The sequence below is a fragment of the Chrysochloris asiatica genome, unplaced genomic scaffold (genome assembly GCF_000296735.1).
Source record: "Chrysochloris asiatica unplaced genomic scaffold, ChrAsi1.0 scaffold00070, whole genome shotgun sequence".
Lineage (NCBI taxonomy): Eukaryota > Metazoa > Chordata > Mammalia > Afrosoricida > Chrysochloridae > Chrysochloris > Chrysochloris asiatica.
The window spans coordinates 15,251,186-15,272,685 of record NW_006408588.1 but is presented as its reverse complement, the minus strand read 5'-3'; the positions used below and the strand labels follow the sequence as shown (position 1 = coordinate 15,272,685).

At 46.5% G+C, this 21,500-nt stretch overlaps 1 protein-coding gene across 1 annotated transcript; it reads right to left on the bottom strand.

Moving 5' to 3' along the window:
- Window positions 1-4,395: 4,395 nt before the first annotated feature.
- ANGEL1 (angel homolog 1 (Drosophila)) lies at window positions 4,396-19,317 on the bottom strand. The gene is made up of 9 exons (XM_006864792.1): window positions 18,621-19,317; window positions 17,330-17,556; window positions 16,848-16,917; window positions 15,865-16,298; window positions 13,029-13,155; window positions 12,633-12,743; window positions 6,082-6,151; window positions 5,587-5,750; window positions 4,396-4,924 (listed from the first exon to the last, which is right to left on the bottom strand). Exons 1-9 carry the CDS (start codon window positions 19,315-19,317, stop codon window positions 4,764-4,766), a joined length of 2,061 nt encoding a protein of 686 aa, XP_006864854.1. The 3' UTR covers window positions 4,396-4,763.
- Window positions 19,318-21,500: the final 2,183 nt, after the last annotated feature.

Here is a 21,500-nt window from a genome sequence, read left to right as displayed (position 1 = left end):
CTTGGCCTGCCTCACATGGGTGGCCAGGCTTGGTCTCCCAGAGGCGAGTCTGCCCTGGGGTAGTACATTCCAGAGATCTGTCCCTCCTGTCCACCAGAAATAAAGGAGAGGAAGGGGAAGCATTCTCCTAGGAGATGAGCTGGTTTCAGGAAACCATAGCAGCAGGGGTCTGAAGTCCTAATTACAATTCCCAATCTATGTTGTGGCTTTGGAAAAGCCCTCTTGTTCCAGCCTGCCCGGTGCCCCTGTCCTTCCTCCCCATTGTCCCTCCTGCTCTTCCCCACTTTCAGACAAGCCCAAACAGCTGTGGCAGTTGAAATACTTTAGACCCTACAGCATTTTCAGCCTTAACCCTTCCTCTGCTGTTCCACTCCCCTGTAGCTCGGCTTACCGAGTGAATCCCAGACTTGCCCAACAGGAGGAAGGATGCTTGCCTACTTCTCATCCCAATCAACCCCCAAGCAGTCCTGACTTCAAGAAGTGGCACTGAGCCCAGCAAGACTTCATTTTCAGGAGAGTGGTGTGAACAGGGATGGGAAGAGGTGACCATTTGATTCCATGTGTGTCTTGAGCTGCACACCACTTAAATAGTCAAGTGTCATTGAGTCAGTTCCGACTCATAGCCCCCCTGCATAGGGTTTCCAAGGAGTGGCTGGTGAGTTTGAACCGCCAACCTTGTGGTTCAAACTGACCCTGTGATCCAGTGTGTATCCTACAGCGCCACACCAGGACTCCACATCACTAATCAGACAGTATTTACAGGCATGTCTAAAGACAACTAAACTGATACCCTAAAAGGGCCTTTTAATCAAGGTAAATTGAATTTGTGAGTGATTTGGATTTTACACCTTTCCATAAAGCCAGTGCTGTATTTACACAATGTGAGTCCAGTTAAAATGGCACCCGGTACAGGGCCTTGTGGGCTAGTTTCAGTGACGTGGGGCCATACACTTCAGGCCCCTGCACTGCTCTCCTACAAAGGATGGCTGGGCCGGTTCTTATCAGAAGTCTGACGCTGGTCCCAGGTAAATATCCTCACAGACTCAGGCCCATTGGGACCTGACTTGCATAAAGGTATTACAGCATTTCCTGCTGTTGTGTTTTACTCAGGCACAAAGCTTGGTTTGGACCTCTGGATGCAGGCAGGGTTCCTGCGAGGCTGTGTGTCTGTCAGCAGGGGGAGAAACCAGGCAGTGGTAAAGATGGGCCACTCAGGTTAGCTGCTAGGTCAGCTCTGAGCCCAACACACAGGAGCAGGTGCACACAGATAATCTGGACTCCCACTAACCCCCAGGCAGAAAGGATCTGGTCATGGGAAAGACAACAGCTCCAAGAACCTAGTGTAGCAGCTCTTCACAGCTGCGAGGTGGCATAGGGACAGACCTGAGAGGGAGGCTAGGGCAGGCTTCCCTTTGACAACACTTCACATTCTCCTAGTGGTTACCAGCAAAGTCTCTCATCTGGCTGACCTTACGGGGTCAGCTCTCTCGCCCCCTAGTGGGAGCTAGAGGAGGTGACCCCACCCACTCTTGGGAGAAGAGAAGCCACACTTCCTGCTTTAAGTGGCCAAACCCCCTCTAGTTAGTTGTTACATCTGAGCAGAAACTAGAAGGAAAAGAAACTGCACCAGCGCCAGCCTGGTGGTCGGTTACCCTCTTGGTATCCAGCCTAAAGCTGCCTCTGAGCACCCCTGTATAGGGCCACCCATGTTTTGTGAAGTGTGGGATGGGGTGTGGTCACAGTGCTGTGGTCTATTCAGAGTTCTTTGAAAACTGCTCAGGAAAAGGCTGTACAAACTTTTAGTGACCGAGGCAAAGAGGGGAAATTTCCCCCCTGTCTCAGGGCTCTGGGGATACTCCTCAAAGGTGGGTGGTGGTGGTGGTGGTTTAATCATTCTCAGCCCCTGGGCCCAATCACCCAGCCTGACTGGGGAGACCTATGGATCCTCAATACCAATCAATAACACTTTGGAGTTCTTAGCGCCCCAGTCTTGCCAAAGCCCAAGCACAAGTTCAGATCTGAAAAGATTTTGACTTTAATATCCATTTTACCAAAGGATGTGAACTTACCCACCGTCACCAACCAACCAGGCCCCTAGGGCAAGTTGTAACCCTACTGCTTCATGGTTTCCATGGAATCAGTGGATCCCAACTCAGGTGGGTCAACAGAAGCACCCAGGTGGTTGTCAATAATCCAGGTTCCCTAAGACTGACTCAGAGGTCTGCGGTGGGGTCTGGGAGTGTGTTTCCAACTAAGACGAGCTCCCGTGTCTGCTTTCCGGGCTTCCCTGGGCCATGCAGGCCTGCCTGAGCGTGCTGCAGGGGAGCTAGAGGCGGCCGCAGAAGGAAGAGAAATCATTCCAGGAACAGATGGCCGGCAGCTCAGCCCCAAATGCAGAGATCACCCAAAATAGATGCTCGGCGGGAGGCATCTGCCTCATGCAGCTGCCTCAGCTCTGCGTGCAAACAGTCATGGCGACACACTTTTGGCGCAGACGCTCCTGAAATGCAGTGTGGGCTTGGGGTGGTGGGGACACGGGGGCAGCAGATGGACTAAGAACGAGAAAGTGAAGGGGTCATTCCTCCATAGCTTGGTGCGGCTGGCTAAGAGCACCATACCCCACATTCATCGGGACAGGAGGGTTCACTCTAGCACTGGCCCCCCAGGCCTGGAGCAATAGGCAGCCGAGGAAGGAAGGAGTGTGGGACGAACAGTGCAGAGCCATCTGCCTTGGTTACTGGAGGAAAATTAGAACAAATGTCTCTGGTCTAGAATTTAGGGCCTGAGACAGCTCCCCAAGCCCCCCAGGATCAAAAGCCTCCCATTCTTTCTATTCCGCCCACCTCACTTTCCAGCCCCCCTCCCCTGCCACACACACACTCTTCAAGATCTTAATAAATGACCAACAATAGGGAAAAACAGGTAAACCTTTATTTGGAAAAAGAGAGTTTAAATGACTATTTAAAACCCCCATTTCATTTCCAAAACAAAAACAAGTAAGAAAACAAGGGGGGAAAAAAACCTGTCAATCTCCTGCCCTCTGCCCTCCTGAGCTGCCTTTAACCTGTTATTTCCTGGCAGGATGGACAGAGTGAGGGGTCCCAGTCTCACTATCTTGAGACCTCCTCAGAGGCACCTAGAGGAGACACCAACAGTGGGAAGGGTCAGGGATGGGCAGACAGGCCTGGGGCTCAGACAGGCACATGCCCAGTACCCAAGAAACAAGATTTCAACGTGTACACACATAGATAACGCCCCAGAGCCCAGGCACAGAAAGCTTAGTTGTGATGAATGCAGCTGCAGACTACAGGCTGGATCTTTGGCTTTCAGAAAATGGGAAGTGCATTCACCTCGGGAACTGCCCCTAAGCCAAGCCTCTCGGCCCTTCTCTTCAGTTCCATTCTAGAGGCCAAATGGGCAACAGTGACTCAAACCTGCGAGGCCAACGCTGCTCTGAATCCAGGGGATGCCTGGAAGAACAGGCCCAGGCCACACCCCTGCAATACCAACGCAAACCAGCAGGTGGTGCAGTGTGAGCTAAGGAGCCTCCTCCAAAAGCCATGAGCCGCTGAAGCCTTGCTGGCCGGAGCACATCCTCAAGCACATCCTCAAGCACCACCCCTCTAAATTCTTGGACCAGCTTTACCCCAGATCACCTTTGTGCTAAGAAGGTTTGGCCTAAGCTACAGACCAGGTTTTTCTAGGGAGAAAATGAAAGGGATTAGAGGGGCGGAACCAGAAAGTAAAAGGTGGGGAAGGAAAAGAATAGAGACCTGTTTCTTGGGTGTACAGAGGCAAGAGGAGAGAGCAAGTCCCTTTCGTCGTGTCAGGAGAGGCAGCTGCAGAGCCCACCTGCTCTCCTCTGGCTCTCCTGCCCTTGCCCCAGCTCTGACAGCTGCGGGGAGCAGTGGGACAAGTTTCCTGGAGGCTCCTCCTCCATGACAAGTCTTCAACCTCAAACCACCATTCCAGCCCAACAAACCCCACACTAGGTCAAACCGGGCCATCCTCAGGTCCTGCTGGGGAGAGGGATGTGCTCTAGAGAATGCACGCCAGGTCTGAGGGCTCTGGACCAGAGGCCCAGAGCTAACTGGGGAGGTGGTACATCCCTGGATCTCTGCTCCAGGCTGTGGGATTATGCCCTGGTTGGCATGATGCATGCCTATGGAAACACAGGCTTGAGAGAGAGAGAATGGTCAACGCCCTTGCTGCTGCCTGGCAGCATGTACTAGAGTTCCAGCCCATCACCTGTCTCTGGGACCACAGCCCAGTGTGAAATAGGACTGGTCAGAGGCAGCCATGGCTGGACACAGAGCACCTCCACCCCAAGACAACACATGCACCACACACAGCTCACAAGTGCATGCTGGGCAAGAGAGCTGGGCCCAGCAATCATGAAGGCAGGGAGAAGTTCGGGTCAGAAGGTCCCAAGAAACGGCCTGAAAGCAAACAACCAATGAGATCAATAGCTCCCGCAACCCTGGTAATTAAAAATCAAGGGGGAGCGCTGGATACATGGAAGGAAGGGCAAACCCCCCTTCTGCCTCTCCCAGGGCCACTGAGTATGTGGCACAGGATTAGGAAGAGGCTGGGTGGGGCAGAGACCACCTGGGAGAAATCTAACCATGGAGCAGTAGGGAACAAAGGGGAGGGGAGGGGACTTCAGTTTCTTGGATCTAAGTTTCCAGAAGCATGGGATATTTCCACAGTCTCGATCCAGTGAGCTCTTCTGGAAGAGCAGCCCTCTTCCCCTGATAGCCCCATCATGGGGCGCTGACTTCCATCCCGAAGCTGGCCAGTAAGCAGAGGTGGTCTGAAGAGCAGAAGGGGTTGGGTAAGCCATTGGCAGCCCAGAGAATCTCTTCAGAGAGGAGGGAGAGGCGGCCCAGGAGCTTGAGGGTTCCATCTCGGTAAAGCCTGCGATCTGCGACACAAAGTGGAGTCCAGTGGGTAGAGATGCTACAGTACAGGCACGCTGCCTGACGCTCACTGCCCCGCTCGCCCTCACCTCCTCCTCTGCCTGAGGAGGCCTCCTTCTCTCAGAGATCCCCATGCCATTATCAGTGAGTGAAGCAAGGTGGGCTCAGGGGGCCTGTGACAAACTGGAAAGTCTTTGCCCAGGCCCAGTGTTACAAGACCTTCTGATTTTCCAGAAGAAGCTGGAAATCTAGATTTAAAAAAAAATAAACACCTCAACTTTAAATGCAGGCAATTAATTCACACATTAAAACAGAGTTCGATAAACAAAATAGGCATGGGGTTAGTGGATGGCAAGGCTCTGTGACTACTGCCCTGGGGTGAGGAGACAGGAAATAAGGTCGCTAACCTAACCAAGAGGAGCCCTGATGGTACTGCAGCTAAGCAGTCACTTGCTAACTGAAAGGTCAGTGTGGTTCAAACCCACCTTAGGAAAAAGCTGTGGCAGTCTACTTCAATAAGGATTACAGCCTTGAAACCCCATGGGGCAGCTCTCCTCTGTCCCACAGGGTCACTAGGGACAGAATCAACTCTGCTCCTGGACCCTCCACCCAAATTCCCAGGGACCCTCAGGGTCACCTCCAGGACCTGAAGATCCAACAGGCTTACCAGTCGTGTGCCCATTCTCGCAGGACTCAGCTGAGAAGAAGATGTAATCCACTGTGGTACCAACACCCAAGGGCATCGTGGTGACCTCTGGGCGGCCATGCTGGGGCAGGAAGTGGGTGTACACTGAGGTCAGGTGGAGGCAATGCTGGATGGTGCCAACAGTCCTACAGGGGTAGAGGAAGATGTCAGTCACTTTCTCTGTGGGCTTTTTGAAATTGTTTACGGGATGTTCCCAAATGCCTCCATCTCAGCACATTCACGAGAGGCAGAGATTCTCTGTTAGAAACAGACACCTTTAGGCCATCTCCCTGATCCTCCTCACTCTCCACCAGCTACCTGATGAAGGCTACTCAGCATGCTCTCCTGAGGGTTCCCCCCTGCACACCTGGGAACCACTCAGTCATCTTAGGTGTTGGGAGAAGAGGGCGCTCCCTAAAGTCAGCCTCAGGTAAGGCACCTAACAGGAAGTAGAGGGGAAACTAGAAGGAAGATTACCTGGGAAAGGCCGGCTCAGGCTCGGATGTGCCTTCCTCAGGGACGGACTCAGCCCAGCCAGCAGGCCGCTCTATAGAGGACCAAAGAGAAAAGGTTTTATTACCCACAGACTATGAAGCAGGGTCAGAGCCCTCACCTGGCTCCTTCTCAGACCCTTCTCTGGTTTGGTCCAGGAGGGGAAATAGAAAGGGAGAAGGGGAAGCAAGGAAGAAGGCAAAGAACCAAAGCCCAGAACTTCAGAAGGACAGACACAGAAGTCTCTGACAGACATGGTCTGCCTTGGCTCAGCACCAATCTTTTTAAAATTTAAATTGACTTCTTAGACTAGGTAATACAACCACAAAGTAAAGAAAATGGAAATACAGAGGAAAATATCAGTGAAAAGTCATCCTCTCACTCCTGTCCTCACGCCTCCCAACTCTCCCTTCTAGACACAACCAACGCTCCCAAATCCTGGAGATTTTCTATGACACATCTTAATATGTATGTTGTTTGTTGTGGTTAAGTGTCATCGAGTCAGTTCCAACACTGTACAGGGCTTCCAGGAACAGCTGGTGAGTTGGAACCACCGACCCTGAAGCTCAAACCGACCTTGTAGTCCAGTGCTGATCCTACAGCACCACACCAGGACTCACACATACACATATGCACATATATGTACACATGTACAAACATACAAACATACATACATATACTGTTGTTAGTTCCCACAGAGTTGATGGGGACACATGGTGACCTTACAAACAATCGAACGAAATGTAAGCGGGACTGTCACAGTAGTCAAAAAGATGGGCTCAAACAGGTCTCATCCCAGTTCTATTTTTACACACTTTCAAGGAGTTTAGTCTCAGAGTATGCAGGGGAGGGTGAGAATCCCCACTGAATAGTTTTCATCTTGTCTATATAGGATTGGTAAAAAGAGATGGGAATAAGATTCTTACGATTCAATAGTGAGTAGTTGTTATCACAATGAATTACAATTGCCTATACAGGTAGAAGTTTTGCAATATAAATGGGGGAATAGTTAATCTTACAGTCCAGAAACAGAGGACCCTAGGACCATCAAGAAGAGCACAAGCAGAATGTGGGACCCTATATAGAGAGGCAGCGACACCAGAGATGGAAGAAGAGATGAGGACACGGAGAGAGGGAGCAGCTGAGGATTCTAGACTCATAGAAAGAGAGGGACTGAGTGCTGGCGGCCAGGACACAGGCTTGCAGAATGTGCCCTTTGGTTGTTTAAATTATTATATATTCCTAAGTGTTTTTGTGTACGACCCCCACCCAAAGCCACCCACAAAGAAAAAAGGACAAACAGAGGGAATGGAAGCAAATCCTGTTGAATGATGATGCACGGAGGAGACTGTAATCACTGCAATAAAACAATGTTGTAAAGCCAATGTTCTTCCATGTAAACTATCACTCAGGTCACAATTGGAAAAAAAAAAAATCAATTGGCCACTTTCTCCCTCTGTTAACCATTCAAATAGTAATGGAATTGCAGTTTATTTAAAGGTTTAATGATATCCTTCTGGTCTGGTGCTTTTGAAGGAATGCACCTTCTTGAGTTGGATGCTTAATTAATTTATTGCCATCCTTTTTTATATAATTCTATGAATTTTCACTGAGCACTATTTTAGCTATCTCCCACAAATATACTGTTCGTCTAGCTATTCTGCAGTTTTCATTTAAAGTTCCTCTTTGATCCAGAAGTTGTTTATGTTCTCGATGATGTTGTCTTTTTTGTTTTCCATTTCCAGTTTCACCACATGTGCTATGAGAGAAAGCTGACGACACTCCATTTACTGTGTGCAATTTATTGAGGTTTTCTTTATGATCGAATTGTTGTTGTTGTTAAGTGCCATCGAGTCGGGTCCGACCCATAGCGACCCTGTACAGGGTTTCAGGTGGTCAATTCTTAGGAATTTTCTACAGCTACTTGAAAAACTGTATTCCTTCTGCTTTCAAGGTTCAGAGTTTGATAAAGGCAATGAGATTTAGCACACGTCTTCCACGACCCTTAACTTGTCTTTCACACACTTAATCTGTTACAGATTGAGTCTACCGCCATTTCCTACTACTCTGTTTTATCTTGTAGTTTTGCTATGTGGTTGCTGATGCTTTCTTATTTGAAATATAAACAATCCTGACACAAATAGCTTCATTTTGAGTTGCATCTCTGCTTTATCATTACAACATGCCAGAAACATCATAGTGGGATATTTATTGACAGTGGTTTCCATCACCACCCTCAGCACTCATTCTGACCATGCAGCACCTGATACAGACAGCACCATTCTGGCAGTTCCACAGGCTGCCCCACTAGGCCACATTAGCCAGAGCTCCAGCGCTCCCTCCACAAGAGCTGCAACATTATCCTGGGCCCATCAACATCGGTAGCAGCCAAGGGAGCAAGTTCTTCTGCAAACACTTGGGAAGAGGGTAATATGTTACATCATGCCTGGCCCACTGGCCACGTGGGATTCAGAACTTTTCTGCTTAGAAACTGAAGTAAGGATTTTCCTACTTAAAAAACCTTTGCTCTGTGGCCCTCTGGTCAGTTTATAAATAGAAATCATCTATTACCAAGAGTTTTTCCTATTTGGGCACAGGGTCTGCTCTCACCTGTCAAAAGTAGGACTTGAAGCTCCAGGGTTCAGTATGAACAGTGCTTATGAGAAAGAAAACATGGTGACCTTTTTTAGTGTCTTTGAGAAACAAAGAGTGGACAGAAGAAATCATTCGTGTTTGAAAATGTTAGCAAGAAGGGAATTTGAAATTGAGATTGCCTACTTGTGAACTCTGTTGCCACAGTGGGAGTTGGGAGGAAAGAATCACAGTGTTTTAATTATAATGCTCAGGTGATACCAAATGCTCTCTTGTGGCGCAGTGCCGGTTTGTGGAACATCAGACCGCCGCCTTCTGCACGCAGGTGCTTCTTGGTAAAGTCAATGTCAGAGTCAGGTTGGCGCATTACCATGTACACATGAGACTTATTAAACTGGAACTATGATTTGTTAGTACTGATGAGCAATCTTCTAGAAAAAAGAGCTCTCACATTATAGTCTCTTTGCAGGTTTTAACATTTAGGATTCTTTAAGACACTGACCAAAGTCCTGGTGTGGTGCTGTAGGATAAGCACTGGACTGCAGGTTGGCGGCTCAAACTCACCAGCCACTCCTCAGAAACCCTACACAGGGTAGCTATGAGTAAGAACCAACTCGGCAGCATGTAACAAGAAGAGACTGTACAATTCTGGGTAGGACTTCTGAACAAATTCAAGGACATGCGTATTTATCAAAATGTAATCTCTATTTTGGTAAGAATGCTATTATCTTGCAGTATTTTCAAAACTATATATGCTCATGTAGTGATTTTTGTTCTACTTACAAAATGGTTGTCATTATGTATTAAAGTTGCTAGGTTTAATTTTATTAAATTGAAATGTTTATTTGATGCTTCATTCAAGAACAGCACTGATAAATATATTTTTTAATAACCCTTTCTTAATGTGAAATTACCTATGTGGGATATAGTGACTGACTTTAAACTTTTACATAACCTTAGAACAGTAAAGCCATTGAAATGCTCACTCCTCTGTGCAAAATGCCAATTCAAATCAAATTCCTACATGAAAAAAAAGGAATTCAGAGCTCACCATCACTCTTTTTATTATATATACTGTTGTGTTATTAAGGGACATCGAGTCAGTTCCGACCCATAGCAACCCTGTATACGTTTCCAAGGAGCAGTTGGTGAGCTTGAACCACCGATCTTATGGTTCAAACTGACCTTGCAGTCCAGCGCATGAACCCGCAGCGCCACACCAGGACTCATAAATATATATATATATATTATGTATAGCAAATTTTATTTAGTTATTGCTTGGATGACTTAGTCATTCCTCTAATAATTTCTTTAAGAAATTAGTCGTTTTCATCAAGATAGGTTCGACTCACAGTGAGCTGAGTAATAACGGAACAATCCTGTGCTGTCTCCTCATGATAGTTGGTATGCTCCAGTCCAAAGTTGTGACCGTTTGTAGTGTTTCCCAACCAAGGGGGCTCACCTTCCAGCAGTATACTGGACACTATTCTGTGAAGAAAGGCTCATGAAACCTATATTCTTTCTATTTTTGCATGTTCAAAACCTTTTGTCTGTTTCCTTTATGCATGCATACTCATTTGGTTGGGCATAAAATTCTTGACCTATCCCTCTTTTCCTTGAGGACTTGCTCAAGAAAAATCTCCTCTTGAGTTGAATATTCATGTTAAGATGTCCACAACCAGATTAATATGAGATTATCTTGACTTTTACAAGTAACTTGAGGGGGAGGCAGGGCTTGATGGTGGCTATGGTGGAGGTGCAGTGAGGTTCGCTGTCAGCAATACCACAGAATACCAGGCAAAGCAGATTCAGGGCAAAGTCCCAAAACTCAGAATCACATAGATAGGAATACTTAAAAGGTGATTTTTTTTTTTCTTCGCTGTTGCTGTTTTGCTGTTTTATGCTCCCTCTTCTACCTTTGGGGGACTTTCTCTCCCTATATTACCCAAGAAGAGTCCGCAACTGCTGCCGCCATATGTTGTTGTTGTTAAGTGCCATCAAGTCGGTTCCGACCCATAGCTACCCTGTACAGGATTTCCGAGGCTGTAAATCTTCACGGGAGCAGAAAGCCTCATCTCTCTCCCGTGGAGCGGCTGGTAGTTTCAAACTGCTAACCTTAAGGTTCGCAACCCCATTTGTAACCAGTACGCTACCAGAGCTCCTTGCTGCCGTCATGTAGTCAAGCTATAATCACACTCTGTAAAACACCAAAATCCAGGTAAGAACCAATACCAACTGCCATATACCAGGGAGGCAGACAACACCTGTGAAAGTTACTCTGAGTTAAGCAATAAGAAGAGTGAAAAGGGAAGCCCACATCCTGATCACATCTACCTGGAAGCAATCAGAAAGCATAAAAAATAACAAAATACATACTCAATTAAGTATTAAGCCCACAGATAGACACTAAACATGTCCAAGAAGCAAAAGCAGATGACCATATCAGCACATGTCCAGAAACAAGATAAAGTGTCTGAGACAAATGACCTAGAGGTAGATCTGGACTCCATTCTAGAAGGTGGGCAGGCCTTGGAAATGCCTAAGAAGGAATTCAGAAATATTATTATAAAATGTTTCAAAACACTTTACAATGGAGTTGAGAAAAATAAGGAAAAAAATCAGGAAACACTACAGGAACAATAAAATAAGATAGAAACAGCTTTGGAAACTATTCAAAACCTACAGAAAGAGGTCCAAATGATCAATAATAGAATATCAGAAATAGACAATACCCTGAAAGGGTAAAGGAGCAGAACAGAAGAGATGGAAGGCAGAACCAAATCTCTCAATACCACTAAGACAGAAGAGCAAACAGAAAAAAAGGATAAAAAAAATATGAAGAAGGCCTAAGACTCATGTTGGACAACATGAAGAAGAATAACTTAATAATTATCGGCATTCCAGAACAAGAAGAACCACACAAGTCCACAGAGAAAATAGTTGAAGAACTGCTGGAAGAAAATTTCTCTAACATCCTGAAAAGTGAAAAGATAAACACTTTTCTTTTAGGAAACCAAGATTCAAAAGACAGCCAATCATCTTAATATTATTTCCCCCCTTTTCCCCATTCCAACCATGTCTCAATCCCTGTATCCCAGAGCCCTGTTGTTTGTTCCAAGGTTGTGCATACATCATTACTTACCTGTCCCACTTAGTCCATGCAAACCTGCCTAATTGTTCTCCCATCTGCTCTTTTTCTCGTAGCCCCCCCTTTTTTTTTTTGTAGTATTTTGCATAGATCCAAACTGGTTTCCTTTGGGCTACTTAGTTTTGAACTAGTTGAGGTTCTCCTACATCTGACATCGATACAAAGTTTATCTAAAGGGAGGACACATATGAGTATACATTCCAATTAACAAGAATCTTCCTTATGACACAGGATCATAAAGAAGTCCTTTTCATCTTTACTTTTCCGCAGCCAAAGGAGTTATGCAGCTCGAAGTGAGTATCACATCTCCTTCTGCCACTTGAGCAGATTGCTTAACACAACACGGTTGGAATCCCTGATCATTTCTTCCTCCACTACCTCCTAGGACCGAAGCAGGTTCAGAGAAGCTTCCATCATAATTTGTGCATCTGTTCTTGTAGATGAAACAAGAATTGTTTAGGCCTCACAGTGTACCCATCCATCACTCTGAGCCACCGACCTTTTGGTTAGCCCTACACTTACCCCACCACATTCCTAGGGCTCCTTATATACTATAAGCACACTAGTTATTAGCACCTTAAAGTTTGAAAAGGTAGTAACTGGCACAGGGTCTCTTTAGTGCACATCTGTACACATATATGACGAACTCAGTCAACCTTTCTCCTAACAATAATTATTACCAAAAGCTGAACTCAAAGAATTATATCCAGAAAAAAAACCTAGGAAAGCACATGGCTGATAATTATCAGGGGTTGAGGAGAAAAGAACACCAAGAAAATGGCTTAGACTCCATTACCTGGTTTAGTGTCTGTCACTCCTTCCATGAGAACTAGTCCTGTTGGTCGCTGACAAGCAATGTTGCAGAAGCGGAAATGTAAGAGGAAGTCTCGGCTATACTTGCGTCTCTCTGTCAACCAGGAAAAGCGTGAGAGAAAGAGGCACCATATGCTGGGACCTCCTTAGTACCAAGAAGCTTCTGGCACAGGGACACGGAGGAGGGCTCTGAAGACAAGGAGGTGTTCCAGTCGATACGAGTCAAAGTTGTATATTTCACTGAGTATGCATCAGGACAGTGAGAAAAACAAGGGACTGGCTCATTCAAGGGACTGACACTTTCTCTTGTCATTGAAGAGCCAGTTTTCTTTCAAAATGGGACTGTGGGCAGTCAACCAAGAATGTGGTGTGTGCTTACCTGATCTGTTGGGCTGACAGGAGGAGACATACTGACATGAATCAGTGATGCCCAAGGAGATAGGCCATAGTGGGGCCTGCAGCTTCCTCTGATAAAGCTGATGGGAGAAGTCTTCCTGCCCAGAAACCTACAAGGAAAGAGCAGGGTGGGAATGAGGAAACTAAGGTGGGAAAAGGAAATAAAAGCCCATGCTTCGGGACATGCAGACAAATAATACCCTCACACCATCACACTCTCTCTAAATTATACGTGATACAAGCAAGCCAGACAAGCTTCAGGTGAAGGCTACAAACTAAGGCACTAATGGAAACCACGATCTGTTCACTAGAAAGCACTGAAATGTCCATGGAACATGGATAAGGGCTAAGAGAGTGAGGTGTGTGAGCAGTCTAGGGGAGCAGACTGACAAACTTGTCCCCTCATGTTCACCTCAAAAAAGATGTACGCAATTCTCCAGAAGGGATAACAACTTTCAGGGCTTTCATTGGTAATGGGAAAGGGGTTCTCCTGATAATTAAGTCATCTGGGTCAAGATCTAGCATCGTAAACCGACTATGGGGACACCACAGGCTTAAACCAAATTGGAAATGCACCAAAGCACTTTACCGTATCTATGTCACCATCCTCGGTCAAAGCCAATGAGCAGCCTGGGAGTGGACAGAACGTAGTAGGGGAAACATTCGCCAACATCAGTCATCTGCATATCTCCAACGTGGATAGCAAAATTCCCTTTATTTCATTTAACAACAACAGATATTTGAATGCCAAGTGCAAGACACTAAGTGCTGGGAATAGAGTGGTGATAGACACAAACCCTGTCGTTAAGGGTATCTATTTTCAACATGTCATTTAAGTAAAACAGACCTGGAATTTGATGGCCATTTACTACCTTTGTGATTTTTAACACGCTCTCTTGGATTCAATAACTTCTACTATACACATAATATATACAACATACAATTACCAATCTTGATAATAACCATTACCATTAATAAGGAGCTCTGGTAGCGTAGTGGTTACAAGTTGACTTGCTAACCTCAAGGTCAGCAGTTCGAAACTACCAGACATTCCATGGGAGAAAGATGAGGCTTTATGCTCCCATAAAGATTTACACCAGCAGAAACCCTATGCAGGGTCACTATGAGTCAGAACCGACTCCACGGCACACCACCACCACCACCACCACGAGTAATAGACTGCTTACTCTGAACCAGGAATTGGAAAAGACTTTACATGCAGAGGGACACTAGGTCCCAGTATATGTATAGGTGAGGCAAATGCAACTTAAAGAAGTTAAGTAACTTACCCAAGAGGTAGAGCAGAGATTTATACTCAGGACTATCTGGCTTCAAAGTGAGTTCTATTAATCACTATGCCTAACAGTGTGTGTTACATGATAGGTATTTAGTGAAGACTTTTTGCCATTTCTTGAGTTCTTTGATGAGAACTCTTTTAGATGAGGACAGTGTCTGAGCACAGAGCAACACATCGCTGGCACTTCAGTGGCCTCATTACAATAAAAGCCCAATGTGCTCAACAAGAATCCAGGCACTGTGTGTCCTTGCCAAAAGTCAAGTAGTCAGTTGGATTGGTAAATCCAAACAGGAGAAAAACAGTCCAAAAGTGGCATATTAATTAAACTATCAGAGCAAGCTGAATGCCCATCAGCAGAGGTAAACATACAATGATAAAAGTGCATGTCTGTACTGTCACCCTTTAGCAGTTACAAGGAATGAAGACAGAGCCATATGCATTATTGAGTTTTAAAAAAATGAAACCTATAGTATGATGGGGCTTCCAAAAGTTTGTGGAAAAATTCCATGATCTCTTAATCCATTTTCCATGAACTTTTTGAAGCCCCCTCTTATATCAAGTTTTAAAAACACACAGAGAATTGATTAGCTGTTAGAAGCAACAAGAACATACTGTTTGCAGGGGTTATGCCCCCATAAATGTATGCTGCTAGTCCACTCCCTATTCTGGTGGTTCTAACCCCATTTGGGAATGGGTTCTGTTAACAAGGCCCTATCAGTGTAGGGTGTGTTTCAAGAAAATTACCTTTAAAATTACAAAAGAGCAAATTAGGCCAGCAAGCAGAGATGAGAAAAGATAGATGCCACACCAGATGAAGCTCACCGAGGAATCAGAGGCAAACAGAGCTAACAGAGAGGAAAGCTTCCTCTAGAGCAACGCTCTGAACTGTGACTCCAAGCCTCCTAAACTGTGAGAAAATACATCCCTGTCCTTTCTGTTCTTTCTGTGATAGCGGCCCCAGACAACTAAGACACAAGGCAAGGGGCAAGACTGCCTGCCCTGGAGCAAATTACTTAACTTCTCTGAGCCTTCGTTTCCACAGGTCTACAATGGAAGCAATGATGGAAACGGTGAGAATTCAATGAGTAAATACATGTAAGTGCTTCAAGCAGTTCCTGGCACACAGTAAGCACTAAACAGATGTTCCTTGTGATTACAACACCCTAGGACTATAGGTATTACTGTCAATGCACAGAAAATGACCTGAAAAGTCAGCAGCAAACTTAGGAGTGGTTACTTGACACAAAGGGAGAGGGTACTTAAGGGGGCTTTTCAAATAATGGCTGAATTCTTACAGGAATCTATTAATGTATTACTGGTGAGTAAAAATCGATTCCCGATAAAACTGGAAAGGTTTTCAGGATGTCGAAGGCACTCAAGAGCTCCTAACTTCCATGCAACAGAACAGGCAGTAGAGAGAGGGAGCCGGAGCGGTGTAGCTAGGTCCCTGCCGCTGAAGCAGCGCTGGATGCCAACACTCGAATCTTTCCTTCCCAGCCCCGCACCGGCCCCCCCATTTCACCTTCCAGGCTGGCATCCCATGGTACTGCAGCTCTCCGTCCCTGATGAAGTTGTAGAGAGGTGAATCAGGGACAGAATTCAGGTCCCCACACAAGATGATGGGGCAGTGGCTGCCATCAGACAGCCTGGCCACCTTGTCCACTTCAGCCAGCAGAATTGCCATCTGGGCCAACTTGACATCACCCCGGCGTGGGTTGTACAAGACGTGGGTATTTGCCACACATAGGGGGGCCACTGAGACTTGCCCCAGGCCTTCTGGGACAAGCGGCTGCAGCAACAACACTAAGCCCACGTTGTCCCGATTGAGGAGCTCCAAGCCAGGCCGGAAGTACTCGACAGGGCTGGCACAGAGCAGACGGAATCTGGTGGGCTTGTAGCAGACAGCACAGCCATCCGTTTTACACCCAGTCCTCCTCTTGTAGAAACAGGTAAAGCCTGCAAGGAAAACCCCAGCCAAGGAGTAAGGTCCCTGAAGCCTGAATCCCCTCCAACCAGTGGCAATAGCCCAGGTATGTGTGCTAAGGCACTGCACCTGCTCAGTAAGGGGGTCCTTGCCCTGGTCATGTCCTTGGTTCTGCTGAGGTTCCCTTACAGTAACCAGATGGCCGAGTGGGGGCAAGGAGGCAGGAAAGAGCATGAGGCAGCACATGTGACAGGAAGAACATTGACAGATGGCAGTTCTGGACCTACTGCAGTGACCTGGAGCAAGTCACACAAATTCTCAGAACCCGTTTCCTTATTTGTAAAATGGAGATAATACTCCTCAGCCTCAAAGGATTGGTTACCTCATGGATGAAATGGCAATATATGTCAGAGGTGCTTTAAAAGCTGCAGAACTCTACTTTCTTTCTCACCCACCAGAGGAAGGCGTGAGCTCACAAGTAAGACAGTTTACTGAGACCAAAGAAAATATGGTGTCTTCCAGAGAAGAGTAGACAAGGCTGGAGGCAGAAAGGCTGGCAAGCTTGCCAGGAACTTCATTACCCATCATTCTCAGAGAGGGCTCCAGCTGCTCCCAGTAATGATCTTCTTGGACTTCCTGGAGACACAGGATCTGGAAAAAATGGCAAGGAAACCAATCACTCCAACATATCCAGAGCACCCAGTATGCTGGAGTGTGACTCCCACCCCCTGGAGACAGGCTTGAGTGCCAGGAGGGACGCTGATATGCCCACAGGGCTGACTCTTCCTAGAGTGCCACTAAGAGCAAGAACTAGCCCAAACTCAGGCGGACGAGATCAGATGTGTGCCTTTCTCAAACCACTCAAGTCTTGCTCCTTGCATAAAGATACAGGAGGGTGAGCACCTCGGGAGATGCTTCGCAGCATCTGCCAAAAACTCACTTATTCCAGGCAGGAAAGTTCGGACCTCTATTCATGGGATTCGATTCACCTCACCGACTCTGGGCTGTGCTCACTGGCTAAGAGCACTGTGGAGACCACCCAGGTACAGAGACACCCACTCACATCAGGGTCCCAGTGCTGGAATTCCTGCATGAGGTTTGCCAGACGATAGTTCCAGTTGAGGATGTCCGGGTGGCAGTGTAGATAGAGCTCGGAGCCCTGCAGCATCAGGTCCTGGGCCAGGATGTTGTAGGACATGAGAGTGAACTGGAACTGGGGACCGTCTCTTGCCTCCAGGCCCTGAACATCTGGCTGGGTAGACAAATCCTCCCATTCTCGCCACAAGATTTCTGCAAAGGGTTGAGTGGAAGACTTCCATGACAGATACATGTTATCTCGAAGCCCTGCCATCTCCACTCCTAATCCTGGCATTCCGTGTCTAAAGATGCATTTTTGCACCTTCCCTGTCACCCGTCCATCCCTGTGCTGATCTAAGCATCACTCTGATAGCATTCTAGACAGCAGATTCTGCAAAGCAAGGTCACCACTGTACCCTCAGCACCTGGCACCTAGCTGATACTCCAGAAATACTTACAGGCTGATCATCTCTCAATCTGTTACATCCACGGGTCTCAGGGCATGGTTAAAGACATGTTTAGAGTAACTCAGCCTTAGTGTTTTCTGACCTCTAAACCTTAAAAGGAGTCCTGGTGTGGCGCTGTGAGTTAATGCACCAGACTGCAAAGCCATTTGAACTGCAAGGTTAGCAGTTCAAGCTCACCAGCTGCTCCTCGGAAACCCTATACAAGATCATTGTGCGTCAGAACTGACTTAACAGCACTTTACAATAACAACAAAAAAAAAACCTTGAAAGACTTCTGGGACTAGAGACCCAATGTGTCCCAGGCTCTGTATCACCCCTATAGCATGGGGCAGCATAGTGGATTTCAAATCTACTTGAACCACAGTACTCTTTCTTCAGATTCCATCCTATGTGGAAGCCCAATGTGTTAACACAGGTAAAACTGGAGCTATTCTGGTGGAAGCCCAGACACCTGCCAGCTTGAATCTCCCCACCCCCACCTCAGGAAGTATTTAGACTCCCACCAGAGAAACAGTAGCGTGGAGAACCCGAACTGAGGCCTGCGTTCAGCTCTGCTACCATCCAGCTGTATGACTGTAACCATGTCCTACTACCTCTCTGTACCAGGCTTACTTTATTTCTAAGACCAGTGGGCTGGATGAGATGACCACTAAAGCCTTCTGGATCTGACACTGCAAAATTCTCGAGATTCTCAGAAAAAGGGTGCAGCAACAGAGCTCCCCACCAGACCATCTCTTCAGCAATGGTTCTGCCCCTACACAAGACAGTGTGCTGCCCCTGCTGGCTTACTGAGCTGGTCGCCAGACTCACCATGATAGGGTATTTCCACTGAGGGAGGCTGCAACTGCCCCAGATCCCCAAAGGGCCAGATGGGAGTTTCTGCCTGGGGCATAGGCTCCGGTGCTATGCTCCAAGCCACCACTGCGGGGTCCTCTTCCCACTGCTCTGTGGCCAGGGCACTCATTGGGAGAACAGCACAATCTGCATAGTGGGGGTCCATCTGCATGGGAACAGCTGCCCACATGGGGCCCTCGACCTCTGGCAGCGTCTCCTCTTCTAGCAACTCTGGGAAAGACTCGCTCAGGTTCTCTTCTGCCCGCAGGTCACTCAGCTGCCTGTTGGACCACTTGTCCTCGGAAGTAGCATCCTGTTCTCCAGGATTATCCATCAAGAGTGCCAGGCTGCTCTGCGCCAGTCCTTTGTCAGCCAGGGGACCTTCACTCGCAGTTGAGAATGCCTGATTTGAACCTTCTTCTCGCCACTGCTGCAGCAGGCCCTCACACTCCTCCTGGTCAGGGTCCCGAGGGGCCATGGCAAAGTCACCCTCTACCTGGGGGGACAAGCCCTTGGCCAGGGCGTTCTTTCGACACGTAAAGAGAGCATCTGAAAGGAAGGTCAAAATGCAAGGCTGTAGGCTGACAGTGTCCCCGAGCCTGCCCACCCTCTTCTGCCTTGACCGGAAGCTCCATGTGAACAAGAAGCACCTTGCTGTGTCATCACTGAGCATTGCTACCTTAGCGCCCGGAACAACAGAGGCAGCAGAGGAACGTACTTACCAGGAGCCAGGCACTGTTCTGAGTGCTTTCCAGTACTAACTCAGTGAAATGGCAGGACCTGATAAATACTCAGAAAATGAAGGCAAGACTGGCTAGTCTACAGTGACTAGAAAAGACATGGGCTCAGATACCCAAACCCTCTTTTGGAGGTTAGGACTCCTGCAAATACCAATTTTCTGATTCTAAGAACCACAGTTACATTGGAACTAGCACTTGACTATGGATCAGAACTGTGGGCAAGGCTCTAGCATGGAAATAAAAAAGACACGACCTTGGGCAATGCCCTTCATCAGAGGAACTCTTCCTGACTGTAAAATGGGAATCGGAAGAATCTGTACTACACTGTCTCCAAGACTTTCTCTAATTCTATGACAGCCCTAATCTATGAATGTATTCAGAAAGAAAACATTCCTGAAGTAAACAAAAAGAGTGTCACAAGATCTGTACAGTTTACTGCATAGCTAAGGCTCTTGAGCAGCTGCAGGAATATATATTACTCTAAAGAATCTTCACAAACTTCATTATCGACTTTCCCATTCCACTACACATCAGAGGCTGCACGTCAGAAAGTGCCAACAATTGACAGCAAGAAGAGACAGCTGTCATCTCTGTTCCAGCAGCCACAAACAACAGCCAACAGGCAAGAAGGCAGGCGGTAAAAACTAAAATTAGAGCCCCCAAACTCACAGCATAGTATTTTGGTGAGCACAATCAACCCACATCTACTGAATCACATATTTGCAGCACAGTACAAATGAGATAAACAATGCAGACTCTCAGTCAGTAAAGAGGTTCATTTTATCGCCCTTTTTTTTGTTGTTGTTTTTAAAGCAAGAAGCATTTCTAAATGGTTCAGATGTCAATATACTGTCTACAGTCTATGTGAATTTATGTCCCTCTGATTTGTGTCCAGTGACCATTAATCAGGGGTGATTTTGCTCCCAGGGGACACTTGGCAATACCTAGAGCCATTGTGTCATGGTCATCACAACTGTGGGAGTGCTGCTATTGGCTGGGCTTGAGTTCTAGGGACTTGCTACTTCTCTGCCTCTTGAAACATCCTCTAATGAATGAATGCCAGATGTCAAAAGTTCTTTGACTTATAAGCACAAGATTACAGGTTTTCAAACTCATCACTTTTTATTTATTGGTACTGGTTTGTTTTTCAGCAGCAAAACCCATATATATGTTGTTAAGTACTACTGAGTTAATTCCAACTCACAGAGACCCTGTATAGGGTTTCTGAGGAGGGGTTAGTAAGTTTGAACTGTCAATTTTGCAGTTAACAGTCAGTGCTTATACTACAGTGCCATGCCAGGACTCACATTCTCTACATAATATCTAACTAGCTAGCTAGCTATACAGAAAGAGAGAGGTGGGATCAGAGAGGTGGACATCAAATTGATTACATCTTCAAGAAGAGATGGTAGAAAAGTTCATTATTATCATCAAAACAAGGCCAGGGGCAGACTGTGATCAAATTCAAGTTCAGGCTGAAGGTGAAAGAGATTAAAACAAGTCCACAGGAGCCAAAATATGACCTTGAGCAGATCCCACCTAACATTTAGAGACTATGTTAAAAACAGATTTGATGCATTAGACACTAATGACCAAAGACCAGAAGAGTTGGGAGATGACATCAAGAACATCATAAAGGAAGAAAGCAAAAGGTCATTAAAAAGACAGGAAAGAAAGAAAAGACCAAGATGGGTATGAGAAGAGGCTATGAAACTTGCTCTCCAGCACAGAGATGCTAAAACCAATAGAAGAAATGAAGACGTACAAGAGCAGGACAAAAATTTTCAAAGGGCAGCTCAAGAAAACAAATTCAAGTTTTATAGTGAAATGTGTAAAAACCTTGAGTTAGAAAACCAAAAGGCAAGAATATGATCTGCAGTTCTCAAGAAAGTACTGAAAAAAATAATAAAGCTTCGACTTGCGGTAGTGAAGAATTCTATAGGCAAAATACTGAAAGGTGCAAAAAGCATCAAGAGAAGATGGAAGAAATACAAAGTCACTGTGCCAGAAAGAAATGGTCAAGGTTCAACAATTTCAAGGGGTAACATGTGGAGGAGGGCGGGCTTGATGCAGGACTAGGCAGACAGGCTGTGCAGACCCTCTTCAGCAAAAACAT

Coding starts and splice junctions, on each gene's coding strand:
- ANGEL1 (XM_006864792.1), bottom strand. CDS start 19,317: ATGCTCAGTGATGACACAGCAAGGTGCTTCTTGTTCACATGGAGCTTC. Junction 16,918..17,329: donor TCCAGCACTGGGACCCTGAT/GTGAGTGGGTGT, acceptor CATTTTTTCCAG/ATCCTGTGTCTCCAGGAAGT. Junction 6,152..12,632: donor AGTGACAGACACTAAACCAG/GTAATGGAGTCT, acceptor GGTCCTCTATAG/AGCGGCCTGCTGGCTGGGCT.